The sequence below is a fragment of the Acanthamoeba castellanii genome, assembly GCF_000313135.1.
Source record: "Acanthamoeba castellanii str. Neff unplaced genomic scaffold scf7180000084749, whole genome shotgun sequence".
Lineage (NCBI taxonomy): Eukaryota > Discosea > Longamoebia > Acanthamoebidae > Acanthamoeba > Acanthamoeba castellanii.
In genome coordinates, this window is record NW_004457364.1 from 198,317 (window position 1) to 212,445 (window position 14,129).

Genomic DNA, 14,129 nt, shown 5'->3' on the forward strand with positions numbered 1-14,129 from the left:
CCACTTTTCTTTCGTAGACCTACGTTGCCGTCGTTGACCGTCTACTCGAGATCTCTTTGGCGTCGGCGCTCAGAAGAAGTTGCCGCCACGTTGCTTGCCGCCGCCGCCGCCGCCGGCGTCGCCGTTGGCGTTGCTGTGCTTCCTCGCAGCCTCATCCCCCCACCGCCACCACCACTCAGAGTGCGAGCCCCACCCCTTCGGCCGCCACGACCACAAGTGGAAGAAGCACCATCACCCCGAGCACTCGCGCCAGATCGAGGCGCTCCTCCACATGCATCAGGCCCTCCGCTGCCCCAAGGTGAGCCTGCTGAGCGTGCTGGTGGGCGTGGCTGCTATGTGCGTGCTGGCCTTCATCAAATTCTAATTTACCTTTTTTTTAATTTGCCGGCAAGTGTGGTAAATCTCAGTCGGCGCCGCCCTCGGGGCGCTGGGCGACGAGGAACTCGGAGGTGGCCGTGGCCAGTGACGTGCGGTGGGCTCGCCCCTTGCGCACCGGCAGCGACGCCGACGATCCGTTGGCGGCCGAGCGCGGCGACTTGGCACCCGACGACGATGACGATGATCGCGGCGACAGTGATGGCGCGGGTGATGACGACGATGATGATGGTTGTTGTTTGCGCGTGGCGGTGGGCGAGGAGGTGGTGGAGGTGGGCGGCAGGACGTCGTCGCGCTTGAGCATGGCCTGGGCACCTCCGCCCAAGTTCTCGAACAGGATGAAGCTGCCCTCGCGCCGCTGCTCTCCCGACGAATGCGATCGCGGCATGGCCGCCGTCGCCGTCGACATCGGCGTCGGCGATGAGGATGAGCGATGACGTGGCCGCAGTCACGACGTCTGTCGTTGTTGCCGCGCGCTCGCGCCTTGGCTGTGGTCGGTCATCGCCACCGCCGCCTACGTCGCTGTCGTTGACCGTCTTCTCGAGCATCTCTTTGGCGCCGCCGCTCAAGTGCTGGAAGAAGTCACCACTTCCGCCACGTTGCTTGCCGCCGCTGCCGCCGGCGTCGCCGTTGGCGTTGCTGTGCTTGCGCGTCTTGACGTCGTCGGCGACCTGCTTGAACTTGTTGTTGCCGCTCGGCGTGGTGGTGGTGGTAGAGGCGGTGGAGTTCTTGGGTTGGTCGCTGCGGGAGAGGCCGCTGCGGACCCCGGCGCGGCCGTTGATCTTGCTGCGCAGGGCCTCGTTGCTCTCGCTCAGCTGGTCGTCCATTCCGCTCGTCAGCGACTGGTAGAAGCGCCAGCTGTCCGTATTCTCACTGTGTTGACACCAACAAAAAATATTAAAATAAATACAACAAACACAACATGATCCAACGAGTAGACAATAATAAATACTGGAAAAAATAATATAAATAAATAAATAAAACAGAAAAGCGTGCGGTGTACCGGTTGCTGGGGATATGGGAGCTGAAGTAGCGATGGAGGAACTGGTCCCACATGGACTCGGCCTTCTTCTTGCCGCCCTCCCACCGACTCCTCGGCGCCTCTTCCCTGTTCGCCGAGGCCGTCGCTGCCGCGGCCGCCGCCTGCTTGCGCTTCCGGCGCGACGGCGTCTCCTCCTCGACCACTTGCCCCTCGGCGCCGTCGGCGTCGCCGCGGCCCGTGCTCGATCGCCAGGGCGGCGACGTGGGCTCCCGCCGGGTGGGGGCCGATGATGTCGCGCCCCGCTCCCACTCCTCCTCGCAGTCGATGCAGTCGAGCATTCCGCTCTCGATGCCGCCGCCACGCGCCTCCTCGTCGCTCATGACGCACTCCTTCGTCTCGCGCGCAGCGGTTCGGTTCCTGTTGCGGTCGTCGTGCTGCAGGAGCGCCTCCAGTTTCATCTTCAACGGCGCCGACAGCGATCTGGTTTGTTGCCATGCAACATGGAAAGCCAGAAAACAGGTAGGCAGCCGTCTTAAGTGTCATAGCTCGCCACCTTAAAAAGAGGGCTTGGGTGGGGGTACCGTCGGTGGGTCTTCTTTTCGCTGGTGGCCGAGAAGGAGAGCTGGGAGAGCTTCCACAGTTCGTTCTCGTCGGAGATAAACTGGAGGTTGGTGAGCACGCGCCGCAGCTCGTGGTTGGGCGCGTAGGTGTAGTTGATGCGCTGGTACTGCTGGATCACCTGGCGCACCTGATTGAGCATCACCATCAGGTCCCAGTTGACCTCCAGCTCCTCCTCATCGCGCCCCTTTCTCACCGGTGTTCGCTTGCGACGCGAACTCCCGCTTTCGTCCTGGCTGTCGTCGCCGCCGCTGTCGACAATTTCGTACTCGTCGTCGCTATCGCTTTCGCTTTTACTTTCGTTTTCTCGTTCGCTATCGCTTTCGCTTTCGCTTTCCCGAGGTGAGGCGTGGTCCTTGGCGAGGTACTTGGGGTTCTCGTTGATGAAGGTGAGATCGCGCAGCAGGAGGGCGAAGTAGGGCAGGATCGGCGGGACGGCCACCATCTTGCTGGTCTTCTTCTCCCTCCGCTCCCGCTCCTTTTCCGCCTGCTCCAGCGTTCGCTTCTTCAATAGCTCCCTGCAAGAAAAACTCAGTTCGGACCTAAAAACCGATAATTTGATTACGAATAAAAATAAAAAATGATAAAATATATATAAATAAAATCAATTATATAAATTATAAATGAGAACTTACCGGTAGTCGTTGAAGTTGTTGCGAGGGCTCATCAGCTGCTCCAACTCATCGAATCGGCGCTGGTGTCGGTCGCCCAAGCCCTTCCACGCGGTCTGCACAGACGCGAAAGCAAGACAAAGCGACGACAGTGAGCCCAGGAAAGAAAGTGCGGCCGCACGCACGCGCACATGCCTTGAGCCGTTTGACCGACGAATGGGCGAGGCCGGAGATGATCTCCATCAGCGTGTTGAAGTTCCCCATGTCGTAGCACTGGCTCGCCACGTCCACCAGCTGCATGCATTCGAATAGCAACACAAGTCGTAAATAATAATAAAAAAATCAAAACGATAAAAACCAGCAAGAATTAAAACTGCATGCACCTTCTTGATCACCACCGTCTGCATTTTGCTGCCCTGTGTCTGCAGGATTTCAGTCGCGATCCAGAACGCCACCTGCAGACCACCGCACACGCACACGCACACGCACACGCACACGCACACGCACACGCACACGCACACGCACACGCACACGCACACGACACACGCAGACACAACCGCACACACAACCGCAGACGCACACGCACACGCATACATACAACCGCACAATAGATGAGCGATGTGAAAGGAACGTTGCGCAGATTTCGCTGCGCATACCTCGTTGAAGCGGGCGATGAGGAGGCTGATGTTGGGCGCCTTCTTCTCCTTGTCCTCCCGCTGCCACGCCTGATTGAGTAGCTCACGCGGGCGAATGTTGTAGAACAGGCCGAACTCGATCAGGGTCAGCTCGCGCGCGATCGCGCCCGCGTCGAACGCCATGAAGTCCATCTGGTACTCGCTCGGTCGCGCTACACACGCACATGTCCGTCAACTAAAAACGATCGTGTCGTGTCGTGTCGTGTCGTGTCGTGTCGTGTCGTGTCGTGTCGTGTCGTGTCGTGTCGTGTCGTGTCGTGTCGTGTCGTGTCGTTGGTCGTGTCGTGTCGTTGGTCGTGTCGTGTGCGCACGTGTGAGTGGTCCGCTGGTGCTGAGGTCGGGGAGACTTTGGTGTTGTGGCGGCCCGGGCTGCTGCACGGGGTGGGCCGACGCTGACTGCTGGAGCGAGGCCGCGGAGATGGTGGCCTGCTGCCGTACCAGCACGCGCAGCGACCGGCGTCGGCCCGACGCCGCCTGGGCCGCGGCCACGTTGCGCAGATGCGACCCGGCGCGCATCAGCAGCGACTGCATGCGGTCGCCGCCGCCGGCGTAGGCCAGCGTCGACACCTTGGCGGCCTCGAGCCGCAGCACCAGGCGGCCGGCCCGCACGCCCTGCTTGATGTCGGCGCGGCCGCGCATGGCCTCCTGCCACCGGCGCGCCTGGTCGGCCATCCGCTCGATCACCGGGTGGTCGCCCTTGAAGTCCTCGGGGAAGGCCGCCACCCAGCCCACGGCAAAGTCCAGCAGTCGGCCGGCCTCCTCGATGTGGGCACCATCGTCTTCACTGCCACCCTCCTTGGCCTTCACCTGGCCCGTGCCCGCGGCCACAGCATCAAACCTGCGCCGTAACGAAGTCAGTTTTTTATTCAATTTAAATTTAAAAAATCACTCATTAAAATAATGGAGATAATATTGATTTAGATTGTTTTTAAAAAGAAAAAGAAAAAAACTGCTTTTGTAGCATACCTGCGAGTCCAGATGAGGTGGAGGAGATGGGGTTCGGAGGGGGGCAGCAGGAGCGGCGCCACAAAGGCCAGCACGGCCCCCGCCCCCTCCGCGGAGGGGATTTGTGTCTGCTGCGCGGCACCTGCAGATGTGTTCGACATCTCCGTCGCCCACACGCGGCGGGCCAGCACTTTCAACGCGCGGGTTCTTTCCCGCAACTGCCTCTCGGCCCGCCGGAAACTTTCATCTTCCCCCATCGATGCATCCTGCGTCTCGCCAAATGCTTCCTCCATCTTTTTGTTGTCTGGTTTGGGTACTTGGGCGGAACTGTGACAATAAATTAATTTGGCGCAGAGGTGTGCATGATTGGTGGAATAAAATGTCGACACGATGGGCCGTTATTTCATTGGCGCACGTTTTAAATGAACGTTAAATAACAGGAGAAGAGGGCGGGAAGCAGAGGCGGAGGAAGGCGAGGGCGTTGTGCCAGCCGCCGACAGTGGCGTTGGCCACCTGTTCGATGTGGTTGGCCAGCACGATGGCCCCGACGCCGTCGGACACCGACGATACCAGATCCCGCAGCAGCCGGCTCTGCTTGTAGGCCGCCCGTCGCACCTCCTTCTTCACCTCCACCTCGCGCCGCCGCCAGTCCGCAACCCGCGCCTCCCAGCCCGCACCTCTACCGTCGGCGTCGGTCAAGTCGAGTTCGCCGCGGAAGCAGTCGTGGCGGGCGATGGTGTGCACGACGGCCGGGTCGGCGAAGGGCTCGAGCCGCGCGGCGAGCGGGGCGTAGCGCCGCTCAATGACGGCCTCGGCGACAAAGTCGGCGGCCGTCTGGCGGTCTTCGATGACCTGGCCGATCAGGTGCTGCAGGTAGAGCCGTGCCGCGGCCACGCGGTGCGGGAACATCGGCCAGTCCGCCGCGTCGTCGTCACCGGCGTGGATGGCGTGGTTGTCGGGGTGGTCGCCATCGTCGCCGTCGTCGTGGTCGCCGTCGTCGCCGTTGTTGGGCAGGAAGGGGAGCGGGTAGTACTGGATCTGGTTCCAGACGAGCTCCTCCTCGGAGGGCGAGATGACCGACAGCGAGATGCCCGTGTCGAGCGACTCCACCTGATGAAACCAATACGCTGCAAACAAAAACAGTTTTTGTATATATATATTAATAAATAGGAATATAAAGAAAGAAGTATTCCTAAATGCATAAGAACAATATAAAAATAATATGAAATGTTGGGGTACGTGGAATGTAGAGAACGTCGCCGGGCTCGAGGATGACCTGCTGGCCGTTGGGCCGGGCGAAGTGGGGGAACCGCTCGAGATCGGGGTTGGCGGAGTCGACCTGCGACTGGTGGTAGTTGGGGTGGAGGTGCGGGTACAGATAGAACAGCGACCAGGTCTCGGGAGGATACAAGGTCCACCTCTTACGACCTGTCAGAAACGCGCACGACACACACACGACACACACGACACACAACACACACACGAAACACGGTAAGCATCGTTATGGGCACAGGTCATGAAGCGAATCGCGGAGAGTCAGCGGACAAACCATGAATCTGAGCGAAGAAGTTGTAAGAGCGATCAAAGTGGCACTGCGCTGTCACCTGTGCGTCGCCATCGTTCACACTGTGAGTGCTTGCATCACTGCGCGAGGTAGTACTGAAACAGGCGCCACGCACCCCCTCGTGGCCCATCCACACGCTGGCCACGGCCAGCTCCTTGTCGACCTGGAGGAAGTCGATTGGCATCACGTGCGAATGGAGTTCTGCCCCACAAACACACATTGTCCAGCGCACGCAAGACACGCACACGACACGCGACCACCACGAGAGTAGAGTGAGCATTGACGCCGCAATTCGTATCATGAGTGGTGGAGACTGAGTGGTGGAGACTGAGTGGGCAAAGCGCTACCCCCGGGCCACCAAGCCATCGGCCCGCTGTAGTAGTGGTACTCGCTCTTGGGCTTGGCCTGGTACCACACACAAGCAAACATAACTATGGTCAATATGGCCCATAAAATTAAACAAGAATCATAAAATAAGACTTATTGTGATAACACAAATAAAATAACAGAAAACAAATAATATGTGATCCGACGGTGGAGATGTGTACCTGGTCGTGGAGGAGGAAGTCCTTCATGCGGATGTCCTGCAGGCGGAAATTGCGGCCGGCCTCTTTGGCCGGGTGGAGGAGCGAGACGTCCATGAGGCCCTCCTTCGTCGACACCCCGATGAAGCGCGGCTCGGTGCCATTGCGTGCATTCTTCAAGAACGACACCTGGAGACGAAAGACTTGTCATCAGCCACACGCAACACGCAACGCGCGACACGCGCGATACGCACACGCACACGCACACCTTTTTGGCGAGGTATTGAGGCGTCCAAAGTTGTAACGCCTTCCAGTCCTTCACCTGGCTGCCTTTCACGAGCACCGGCGTGCGCAGGCGTGAGAGCTGCGCGCAGAGCAACAACCGTCGGTTTTGTGAGTGCACGAGATCAACAATGCACTGTGTGTCGTGTGTGTCGTGTGCGGTTGTACGACTGTGAAGGTGGCATACCTCGGCAGCGATGGACAGGTTGTCCCGGCTCCAATGTAGTGTCAGCACTTCTGCCAGCTGCTCCTCGAGCCGAGTCTCCGAGCTGTGCACAATAAAAAAACAAGTAAAAATAGTACACATCTTTTTTATTGGATTATTTGGATTAAATAATTGCCAATTTTTAATGCTCTAAAATAAAAAAAATGAAATAAACTAGAAAAATGGACGACGTACGGTTGTGTGGACGAGGAGGTAGCAATAATGAAGGCAGCAAGGAGGGCTAATGCCAGGACAAGGAAGCCACCGATCCACCATCCACCCCGAGAGGTTGGCGGCGCAGCCACGGCATTCCGTTTAAGTGATGCCGCCACCTGCGGCCGCTTGCTCTCCATCAAGTGCTGTGCTTACTGCTTGCACGATCGTCGACAGAAAATAAATATCATTTACCAAACATTTGCGTTTTTCTTTTCGAAAGAATTTCGAGCATCAGCGAAAAGCAGGTAAAAGTCGGGTGTGGATTCTGCTCACGACAACGCAAAGTCATTTGCTTGAAGGCCATCATCGATTAGAAACCGCAGATTGGAGCAGAGGGACGTCGGAGGAAGTAAGCAGGAAAACTTCAAAAAAGAATGGGTTGCATCGTGAGCTTCCTCGCTTGTCAATCTGCATCTTGCTGTGCCAGTGCTGCTTGCTCATGCGCTGGCAAGATGGTGCGCCTTCTACTCAATTCCTCATATCTTTAGCCTCATCATTGTCCTCTTTCCAATTCTGCCACTTACGTCATTCTTCATCGAAAAAGATGCCCAAATCGATCGTCACGCGTGGCATGTACGTCGCGTTCTTCTTCTTGGCCGCGGTGGCCATGTACATCCTCAACTTCTGGTCCTACAAGCTCCTCAGCTTCGTTCCCGTACTCGACAAGGTCTGCCAACACGACGACCAATGGTACATAGACCCTCCTCGTCTTCTACATGCACGTTGCCACCCGATACACGACGGCACACAGCACACACGGAGCCTAAGGCGTGTTCTCGTGCAGGTGTGTCGGCGTGCTGGCCACAGCCAGAGTCTGCTTCGGCATGGCGGTACGTGTCGCCACGTAGTTCACCCACCACACCATGACGCTCACGCTTCCCCGCTACGTGTCGGGTGCGTGTACTGTTGTGGCTCGTCGTCGTCATCAATTGGGTCCGCCGCAGGTGTTCCACGGGTTGATGGCGCTGCTGATGATCAGGGTCAAGAACAGCTCCGACTTCCGCGCGGGAATCCAGGACGGGTGGTGGCTCTTCAAGCTGGTCGGGATCGTGGGCATCACCGTGGCCGCCTTCTTCATTCCCAACGAGTTCTTCGTCGTCTTCGGTTGGATCGCTCTGTTCGGCGCCGGCGGCTTCATCATCATCCAGCTCGTCTACCTGATCGAGTTTGCCTACACCTGGTATGCACGCACACACGACACGACACGACACACACACACGGCACACACACACACAACACGTCGCGAGAGTTGACAAAGTGTGTGTGTGTGGCAGGGCGGAGAATTGGCTGAACAAGTTTGAGGGCGAGGCCGGCGAGGAGAACAGGAGCTACTACTGGCTGCTGCTCATCGCCACCGCTGTGCTCTACGCAGTCGCGCTCACCGGCACCATCCTCATCTACGTGTTCTTCTACAACGGCTCCGAGTGCTGGATGAACGCCACCTTCCCCACCATCAACATCCTCATCTGCGCCCTCTTCTCCCTCGCCTCCATCCACTCTCGCGTACGTCTTTCAACTCTGAATAGGCTCGCGTGTCGTGTCGTGTCGTGCGTCAAGCTTTTAACTCCGACGCAACTGACAACTCCGACGCAACAGGTCCAAGAGGCCCACCCCAACCGCGGCACGGGCCTGCTCCAGTCGGGGGTCGTCACGCTCTACTGCACCTACCTGGTCTATAGCGCCGTCAGCAGCGAGCCGAACAGCGGCAGCTTCCAGTGCAACCCGTTCGACAACATGGGCGGCTCGGTCTCGTCGGTGCTCACGGGCGCCGCGTTCACCATCGTCGCCGTGTGCTGGTCCACCATTCGCATGTCCACCAAGGGCAACGACCTCCTCGAGGGCGGCTCCGGCGCCACCACCGACTCCTCCATTCAGGCCGCCGAAGAGGTGCGTGTCGTGTCGTGTGTCGTGTGTGTCGTGTGCGGTTGGTGCTAACTATTTACGATGAAACACAGGGCGACAAGCTGCTGCCGGAGCTGAATGACGAGAACATTCCCGGCTCGGACTCGCACCACGACGACGACCACCACGAGGGCAAGGTCGAGGACGACGAGAAGGACGAGGTGGCCTACAACTACAGCTTTTTCCACATCACCTTCATGCTGGGCGTCATGTACGTATACATGATCATGACCGACTGGCAGATCGTCAGCGGAGCCAGCCACTCTGACGAGTACGCCTCCCACACCCACACACACACGACACACATCACCATAAATTTGACGTGTGTGCGGTTTCAACAAATGCAGCTTCAAGGTGGACCACGGCTTCACGGCGGTGTGGGTCAAGCTGTCGACTTCGTGGCTCGCCGCGCTGCTGTACATCTGGACCCTCATCGCGCCCATTGTTCTGCCCGGCCGCGACTGGAACTAGCTGCCCAGCTCGCGCTCGTCGACCCGCCTCCCCGCGGTCGACTGCCCACAACAACAACAACCTCGCCACCTCCGCACCTCGCCTTTGTACATACCACGCCGAGAGAACGAGTAGCATTGCATTTGCTCCACGTCGTGTGTTGTGTGCGTTGTGTGTAGTGTGTAGTGTGCGATTCTGCAGTGGGCACTCAGTGCTTCTTGTCGATGAACGCTCGCAGCCACTTGGGCATGTGGGCGCCTTTGATGGGCTTGCCCGCCTTGTTGGTGAGCTTGGTCTCGAGGTACTCCACGATCGTCTCCTCCTTCCACCCGCCGAGCCTGGTGGCGAGTCTAAGGTCAGCCATTTCTGGGCAGAGCAACGATTAAAGACGACGAAGGCGCGTACTGGGTGGTGAGCTGCGGCTCGCCAGAGGCATCGAGGAAGACGAGGGTGGGCTTCATGTTCGACTTGTCCACCACTTGCAGACCTGGCCAACACGAGAACATGTAAGATGAAGAAGATGGAGACAAGGAAGATTAAGATGAGAGTAGTAAGAGTGGTAGTACCAAGGAAGTGCTGGAAGGCGGATCCCTTGAGGAAGTGGTAGAGGCCGGGGTGGTAGTAGGCCAGAGCCATCATAAAGGACTTGTCCATCTCCAACTACATGACGTCACGGGTAGTGCAAGTGGCGGTGGTCAAGTGTGCAGGCAGAGGAAGCGAGTAGTGAGCGTTGGCCAAGTAGAGGCTGGCGAATAAAGAATAGAGAGAAGTGGGTACGCGAGCGTGATCGAAGACGCGGTTGTCGTCGGTGGTCTCTGCTTCGCTGCAGCACTTGCGGCAGTCTGCCACAAGACCCTCATCGTGCACGAACCTTAACAAATCAACAAATGCAGAAAAGATCGTAAAAATGAAGACAAGATTAATCCTAATGTTTAGTCTCCTTTGGAAGGAGACGGTGAGGAAGTATGAAACAGGAGGGAGAGTACGTGGGGAGGAGGGTGCAAGAGGAGCAGGAGAGGGTCGCGGCGTCGAAGCCCAATGCATCACACTCAGCCGCCTTCTCGTCGCCGTGGGCCATGACCAGCGCAAGCGCCAGCACCACAACGAGACCCCATGCTGCTCTCATCTTCATCTTCAACAGCGGTAATGACGTCAAGCAGCGTGACGTCAGCAGCCTTATTACATTACACAGAACAAATTTGGGCCGAAAGTCGGCCTAGCCCCAATGACCACTCATCGACATCCACGAACGTTTGACGCTGCCCGAGGCCGCATCATCATCACGACCGCGCTTGGTCCATACCTTCACCTGCACACCATCAACATCGCCAGAACAAGAACACAACATCTGTACAAAGAGAAGAAATGGCGACTCACGAGAACAAGGAGGTGAAGGACCACATGCAGGCCGCGGGCGCACAGCACGGCCACGGCACCATCGACCCGGGCGTTCTCTGGAAGATCCAGTTCGACAAGGACAAGTGGGAGCAGCGCGGGCGGGAGATGGCCGAGCGCGAGCAGCGGGTGGAGTCCGAGGGCTTCCACCACCAGCACCACCACGTGCCCCTCCCTGTGCCACACCCCACCTTCCTCGTCTTTCCCTCGGGTACTCTTTCCATCTCCCCTTCATCCAAGTCGCTCTACACTCGTCTGGTGAGTTGTTGATTTGGTTGTTAATCATCTTCAGCTCTTTTTTATTTGCTCTACGCAAAAGTAGAGGCTGAGAAGGGGGACATCGACATCAAGGCTCAGGAGTGGAGCGAGGAGCTGAAGAAGCACGGCTACGCCGACGCTTATCTTCGTGTCTCCGTCCCCAGCGTATGCTACTTCTTCTCAGAAAGATCGTCTTCATGTAGCGCGTCACGTACTGATCGTGTTGGTGGGTGGTGGCTGCAGCGGCTGTACGTCAAGTTTGAGCTGCTGGAGACAAAGCCCGAGGAGAAGGAGCAGAAGCTGACACTGCAGGAGGTGGCCCAGCGCTTCGAGAGCATTCTCCAGGCGCGCCAGGACGTGCGCGAGGTCCACACCCTGCCGCTTCCCTCCCAGACGCCGGACGTCAATCTGCCGGGCGGGCTCATGAGCGAGAAGCAGGTCCCGCACTACTGAGCCGCTTCTTCTCCTTCTTCTTCTTCAAATCATCACCATCAACATCATCATTTTGCACCATCACCACTGTCTGTAGCGGAAATGAACCAACACCAACAACACACTAGCTGCCAGGGCGGAGCCGCAGGACGATGATGACGGTGGACTCGTTCTCGATGTTGTAGTCGGCGAGAGTGTGCTGGTCCTCGAGCAGCTTGCTGGCGAAGATGAGGCGCTGCTGGTCGGGAGCGATGCCCATCTTGTCCCCTATCACCTGCTTCACTTGGGCGATGGTGTCGCTCGGCCTGACCTTGAGCCTCGTGCTCCCGCCCACGAGCCACCTGATGAAGATGCGAATGGGCTCATCGGGACGGCGGCGGAAGAGAAGGTGGAGGGTGCACTCCTTCTTGATGTGGTAGTGGGCCAGGGCGTGGTGGTCCTCGAGCTGCGTGCCGGCGTAGGTGAGGCACTGCTCGTGGTTGGGCGGGACGATATCATCCCTCTCCTGTATCTTCTGTTTCACCTGCCCGATCGAGTCGCTCAGCTCGACCTCGATGGTGATGGTCTTGCCCGTGAGGGTCTTCACGAAGACGAACACCAGCTCCATCACACATAAAATAAATACACAAAATAAATCGTAAATAACTTATAATTGGTGGGAAAGGCCGCACTTGTTCCCTGCCTTCCTCACCTCCTCGTTCTCCGCAACAAGACCACCGCCATCCCTTGTTGTTGACGATGAAGCTTGCCGTGGTCGTTTCTTTGCTCGCGTTTTTGCTTTGCCGGTACCCCGCTACGACCAGATAAATGTCATTTTACAATTGGGAGATCTTCTACATTTTGATGATTAAATGAATAAGATATGTAATCAACTTGATCTTATTCAATCACTAGATTTTAATGATCTATTTTTTTAATGATTTAATTGAATAGTGGAGGCGACGTACGGCCCGTTCGTAATCGGACACCGAGGAGCGTCGGGCGAGCTGCCGGAGAACACCATGCCGGCCTTCGCCCGTGCCCTGGCCTACAAGGGCATCGCCGGCATCGAGACCGACCTACGGCTCTCCAAGGACGGCGTCGTCGTCCTCATCCACGACGCCGTACGTTTTGTCTCCCGCGCCTTCTTGTTCTTCACCTCGACTCACTAACATTTCACCGCACACACACGCACGCACACGTCACCGCACACACGCGCATGCAACACGCACACGCACGTCACCGCACACACACGCATGCAACACGCACACGCACACGCACACATACAGACGCTCAACCGCACGACCAATGGGACGGGCGACGTGGTCGACTTCACGGTGGCGGAGCTGAAGCAGTTCTCGGCGGGCTACCCGAAGGTGTTCGGCGACAAGTACCCCGACTACCGGATCCCCACCTTCCGGGAGGCGCTCGAGCTGCTCCTCAACTCGTCCAACACCATCATGGTCCTCGACCTCAAGGTCGAACACCTCGGCCAACACATCGCCTCCGACATTGCCTACGTAAGCATGTGTGTGTCGTGTGTGGCGTGTGCGGCGTGTGCGTCGTGTCGTGTCATGTCGCGTGTGTCGTGCTGAAGTTGATTGTTGTGGCAGGTGAGCGCCGAGAGGAACACCACGGATCTGTACGATCGGGTGGTCGCGTCGTGCTGGACCGACACGCAGGTGGCCGACATCGGCCAGTACCTCAACATCACCGTCAAGCAAAAGCTCGGCAACGCCCCGAAGAAGGGTTCGCTCCCTTTTTGTGGCTTTTTTGTTTTCTTTTTCTTTTTTTAATTCCATAATAATGTAAATAATAATAATAATAATAATAATCGTGTGTGTGTGTCGTGGATGCAGGCGAGGACACCAACAAGTACTTCTCCGACCTCCTGGGTCGCGGTGTCCACGCCTTCTCGCTGGCGGCCAACACCCTCAGCGCCCAGTTCATCTCCGCCGCACACCTCAGGTGCGTCGTTCCCTCCTTGGCTTCCATTGTCTTCCCGACTGACATCGTGTCTTGTCGTGTCGCGTGCGTGTGCGTGTGCGTGTGCGTGTGCTGTGCGTGTGCATGTGCGTGTGCGTGCGTTGCGTCAGGATGATGCCGGTGGTGGCGTGGACGCCCAACAACCGATCGGAGGTGGTGCCCCTGATTGAAATGGGCGTGGACGGCTTCATCACCAACGAGCCGGGCAACGTGCTGGGCTACGTGGCCGACTTCATCGCCGGCAAGCTCCCCGCCTCTGCCAGCGACGACAAGTTCTCCGTGTCGGACCTCGTCTGGGTCGCCCTCGGCAGCGCCGGTATTTCCCTTGTGTGCGTGTTGTGTCGCGTGTTCGTGTGGTCGTGTGTGTCGTGTGTGTCGTGTTGTGTCGTGTCATGCGGGATTGTTAAGATGGCGTTGGCGCGGGGGCGTAGGTGCGGGCGTGGTTTTGGGCGGCGTGGCTGTGGGCGCGTGGGCCTATTACCGGTCGAGGACGCACCACTACACCACCATCAACGGGCATATGGCCTAGATAGCGTCAGTTTCAATTTTCTTTATTTATTTATTTTGCGGTCTACCAGGCGCGAGTGCCACACCACGAACTGAAGAAATACACATAGCCACTCAGCTTGCCTGTTTCAACATTTTAAAATGTCACCAAACATCCGAAACGCGTTTCGTCAAGATGATTTCCAAAAAAAAGATGTGATTTT

General features: G+C 57.6%; 7 protein-coding genes across 7 annotated transcripts; 3 read left to right on the plus strand and 4 right to left on the minus strand.

Moving 5' to 3' along the window:
- Positions 1-403: 403 nt before the first annotated feature.
- ACA1_193160 (RasGEF domain containing protein) lies at positions 404-4,519 on the minus strand (the record flags this gene model as incomplete). Its single annotated transcript, XM_004336478.1, is given in 10 exon segments — positions 404-733; positions 747-1,248; positions 1,379-1,837; positions 1,939-2,493; positions 2,611-2,702; positions 2,797-2,880; positions 2,970-3,041; positions 3,243-3,433; positions 3,593-4,119; positions 4,248-4,519. 10 exon segments carry the CDS (start codon positions 4,517-4,519, stop codon positions 404-406), a joined length of 3,084 nt encoding a protein of 1,027 aa, XP_004336526.1.
- A 136-nt stretch (positions 4,520-4,655) lies between these two features.
- Positions 4,656-7,154, minus strand: ACA1_193170 (Peptide-aspartate beta-dioxygenase; the record flags this gene model as incomplete). The annotated part of the gene is made up of 8 exons (XM_004336479.1): positions 4,656-5,353; positions 5,466-5,646; positions 5,906-5,991; positions 6,138-6,195; positions 6,339-6,503; positions 6,583-6,678; positions 6,784-6,865; positions 6,997-7,154. The coding sequence occupies 8 exons, from the start codon at positions 7,152-7,154 to the stop codon at positions 4,656-4,658; spliced, it is 1,524 nt and encodes a 507-aa protein (XP_004336527.1).
- A 407-nt stretch (positions 7,155-7,561) lies between these two features.
- Positions 7,562-9,390, plus strand: ACA1_193180 (serine incorporator 3, putative; the record flags this gene model as incomplete). The annotated part of the gene is made up of 7 exons (XM_004336480.1): positions 7,562-7,707; positions 7,802-7,847; positions 7,962-8,197; positions 8,292-8,520; positions 8,614-8,904; positions 8,973-9,190; positions 9,267-9,390. The coding sequence occupies 7 exons, from the start codon at positions 7,562-7,564 to the stop codon at positions 9,388-9,390; spliced, it is 1,290 nt and encodes a 429-aa protein (XP_004336528.1).
- A 187-nt stretch (positions 9,391-9,577) lies between these two features.
- Positions 9,578-10,501, minus strand: ACA1_193190 (uncharacterized protein; the record flags this gene model as incomplete). The annotated part of the gene is made up of 5 exons (XM_004336481.1): positions 9,578-9,707; positions 9,775-9,856; positions 9,936-10,029; positions 10,147-10,240; positions 10,356-10,501. 5 exons carry the CDS (start codon positions 10,499-10,501, stop codon positions 9,578-9,580), a joined length of 546 nt encoding a protein of 181 aa, XP_004336529.1.
- A 233-nt stretch (positions 10,502-10,734) lies between these two features.
- On the plus strand, positions 10,735-11,475 carry ACA1_193200 (uncharacterized protein; the record flags this gene model as incomplete). The annotated part of the gene is made up of 3 exons (XM_004336482.1): positions 10,735-10,975; positions 11,084-11,187; positions 11,266-11,475. The coding sequence occupies 3 exons, from the start codon at positions 10,735-10,737 to the stop codon at positions 11,473-11,475; spliced, it is 555 nt and encodes a 184-aa protein (XP_004336530.1).
- A 103-nt stretch (positions 11,476-11,578) lies between these two features.
- Positions 11,579-12,061, minus strand: ACA1_193210 (polyubiquitin 4 UBQ4, putative; the record flags this gene model as incomplete). Its single annotated transcript, XM_004336483.1, has 1 exon — positions 11,579-12,061. The coding sequence occupies one exon, from the start codon at positions 12,059-12,061 to the stop codon at positions 11,579-11,581; it is 483 nt and encodes a 160-aa protein (XP_004336531.1).
- A 394-nt stretch (positions 12,062-12,455) lies between these two features.
- On the plus strand, positions 12,456-13,948 carry ACA1_193220 (glycerophosphoryl diester phosphodiesterase family protein; the record flags this gene model as incomplete). Its single annotated transcript, XM_004336484.1, has 6 exons — positions 12,456-12,557; positions 12,723-12,953; positions 13,047-13,182; positions 13,293-13,401; positions 13,530-13,735; positions 13,851-13,948. 6 exons carry the CDS (start codon positions 12,456-12,458, stop codon positions 13,946-13,948), a joined length of 882 nt encoding a protein of 293 aa, XP_004336532.1.
- Positions 13,949-14,129: the final 181 nt, after the last annotated feature.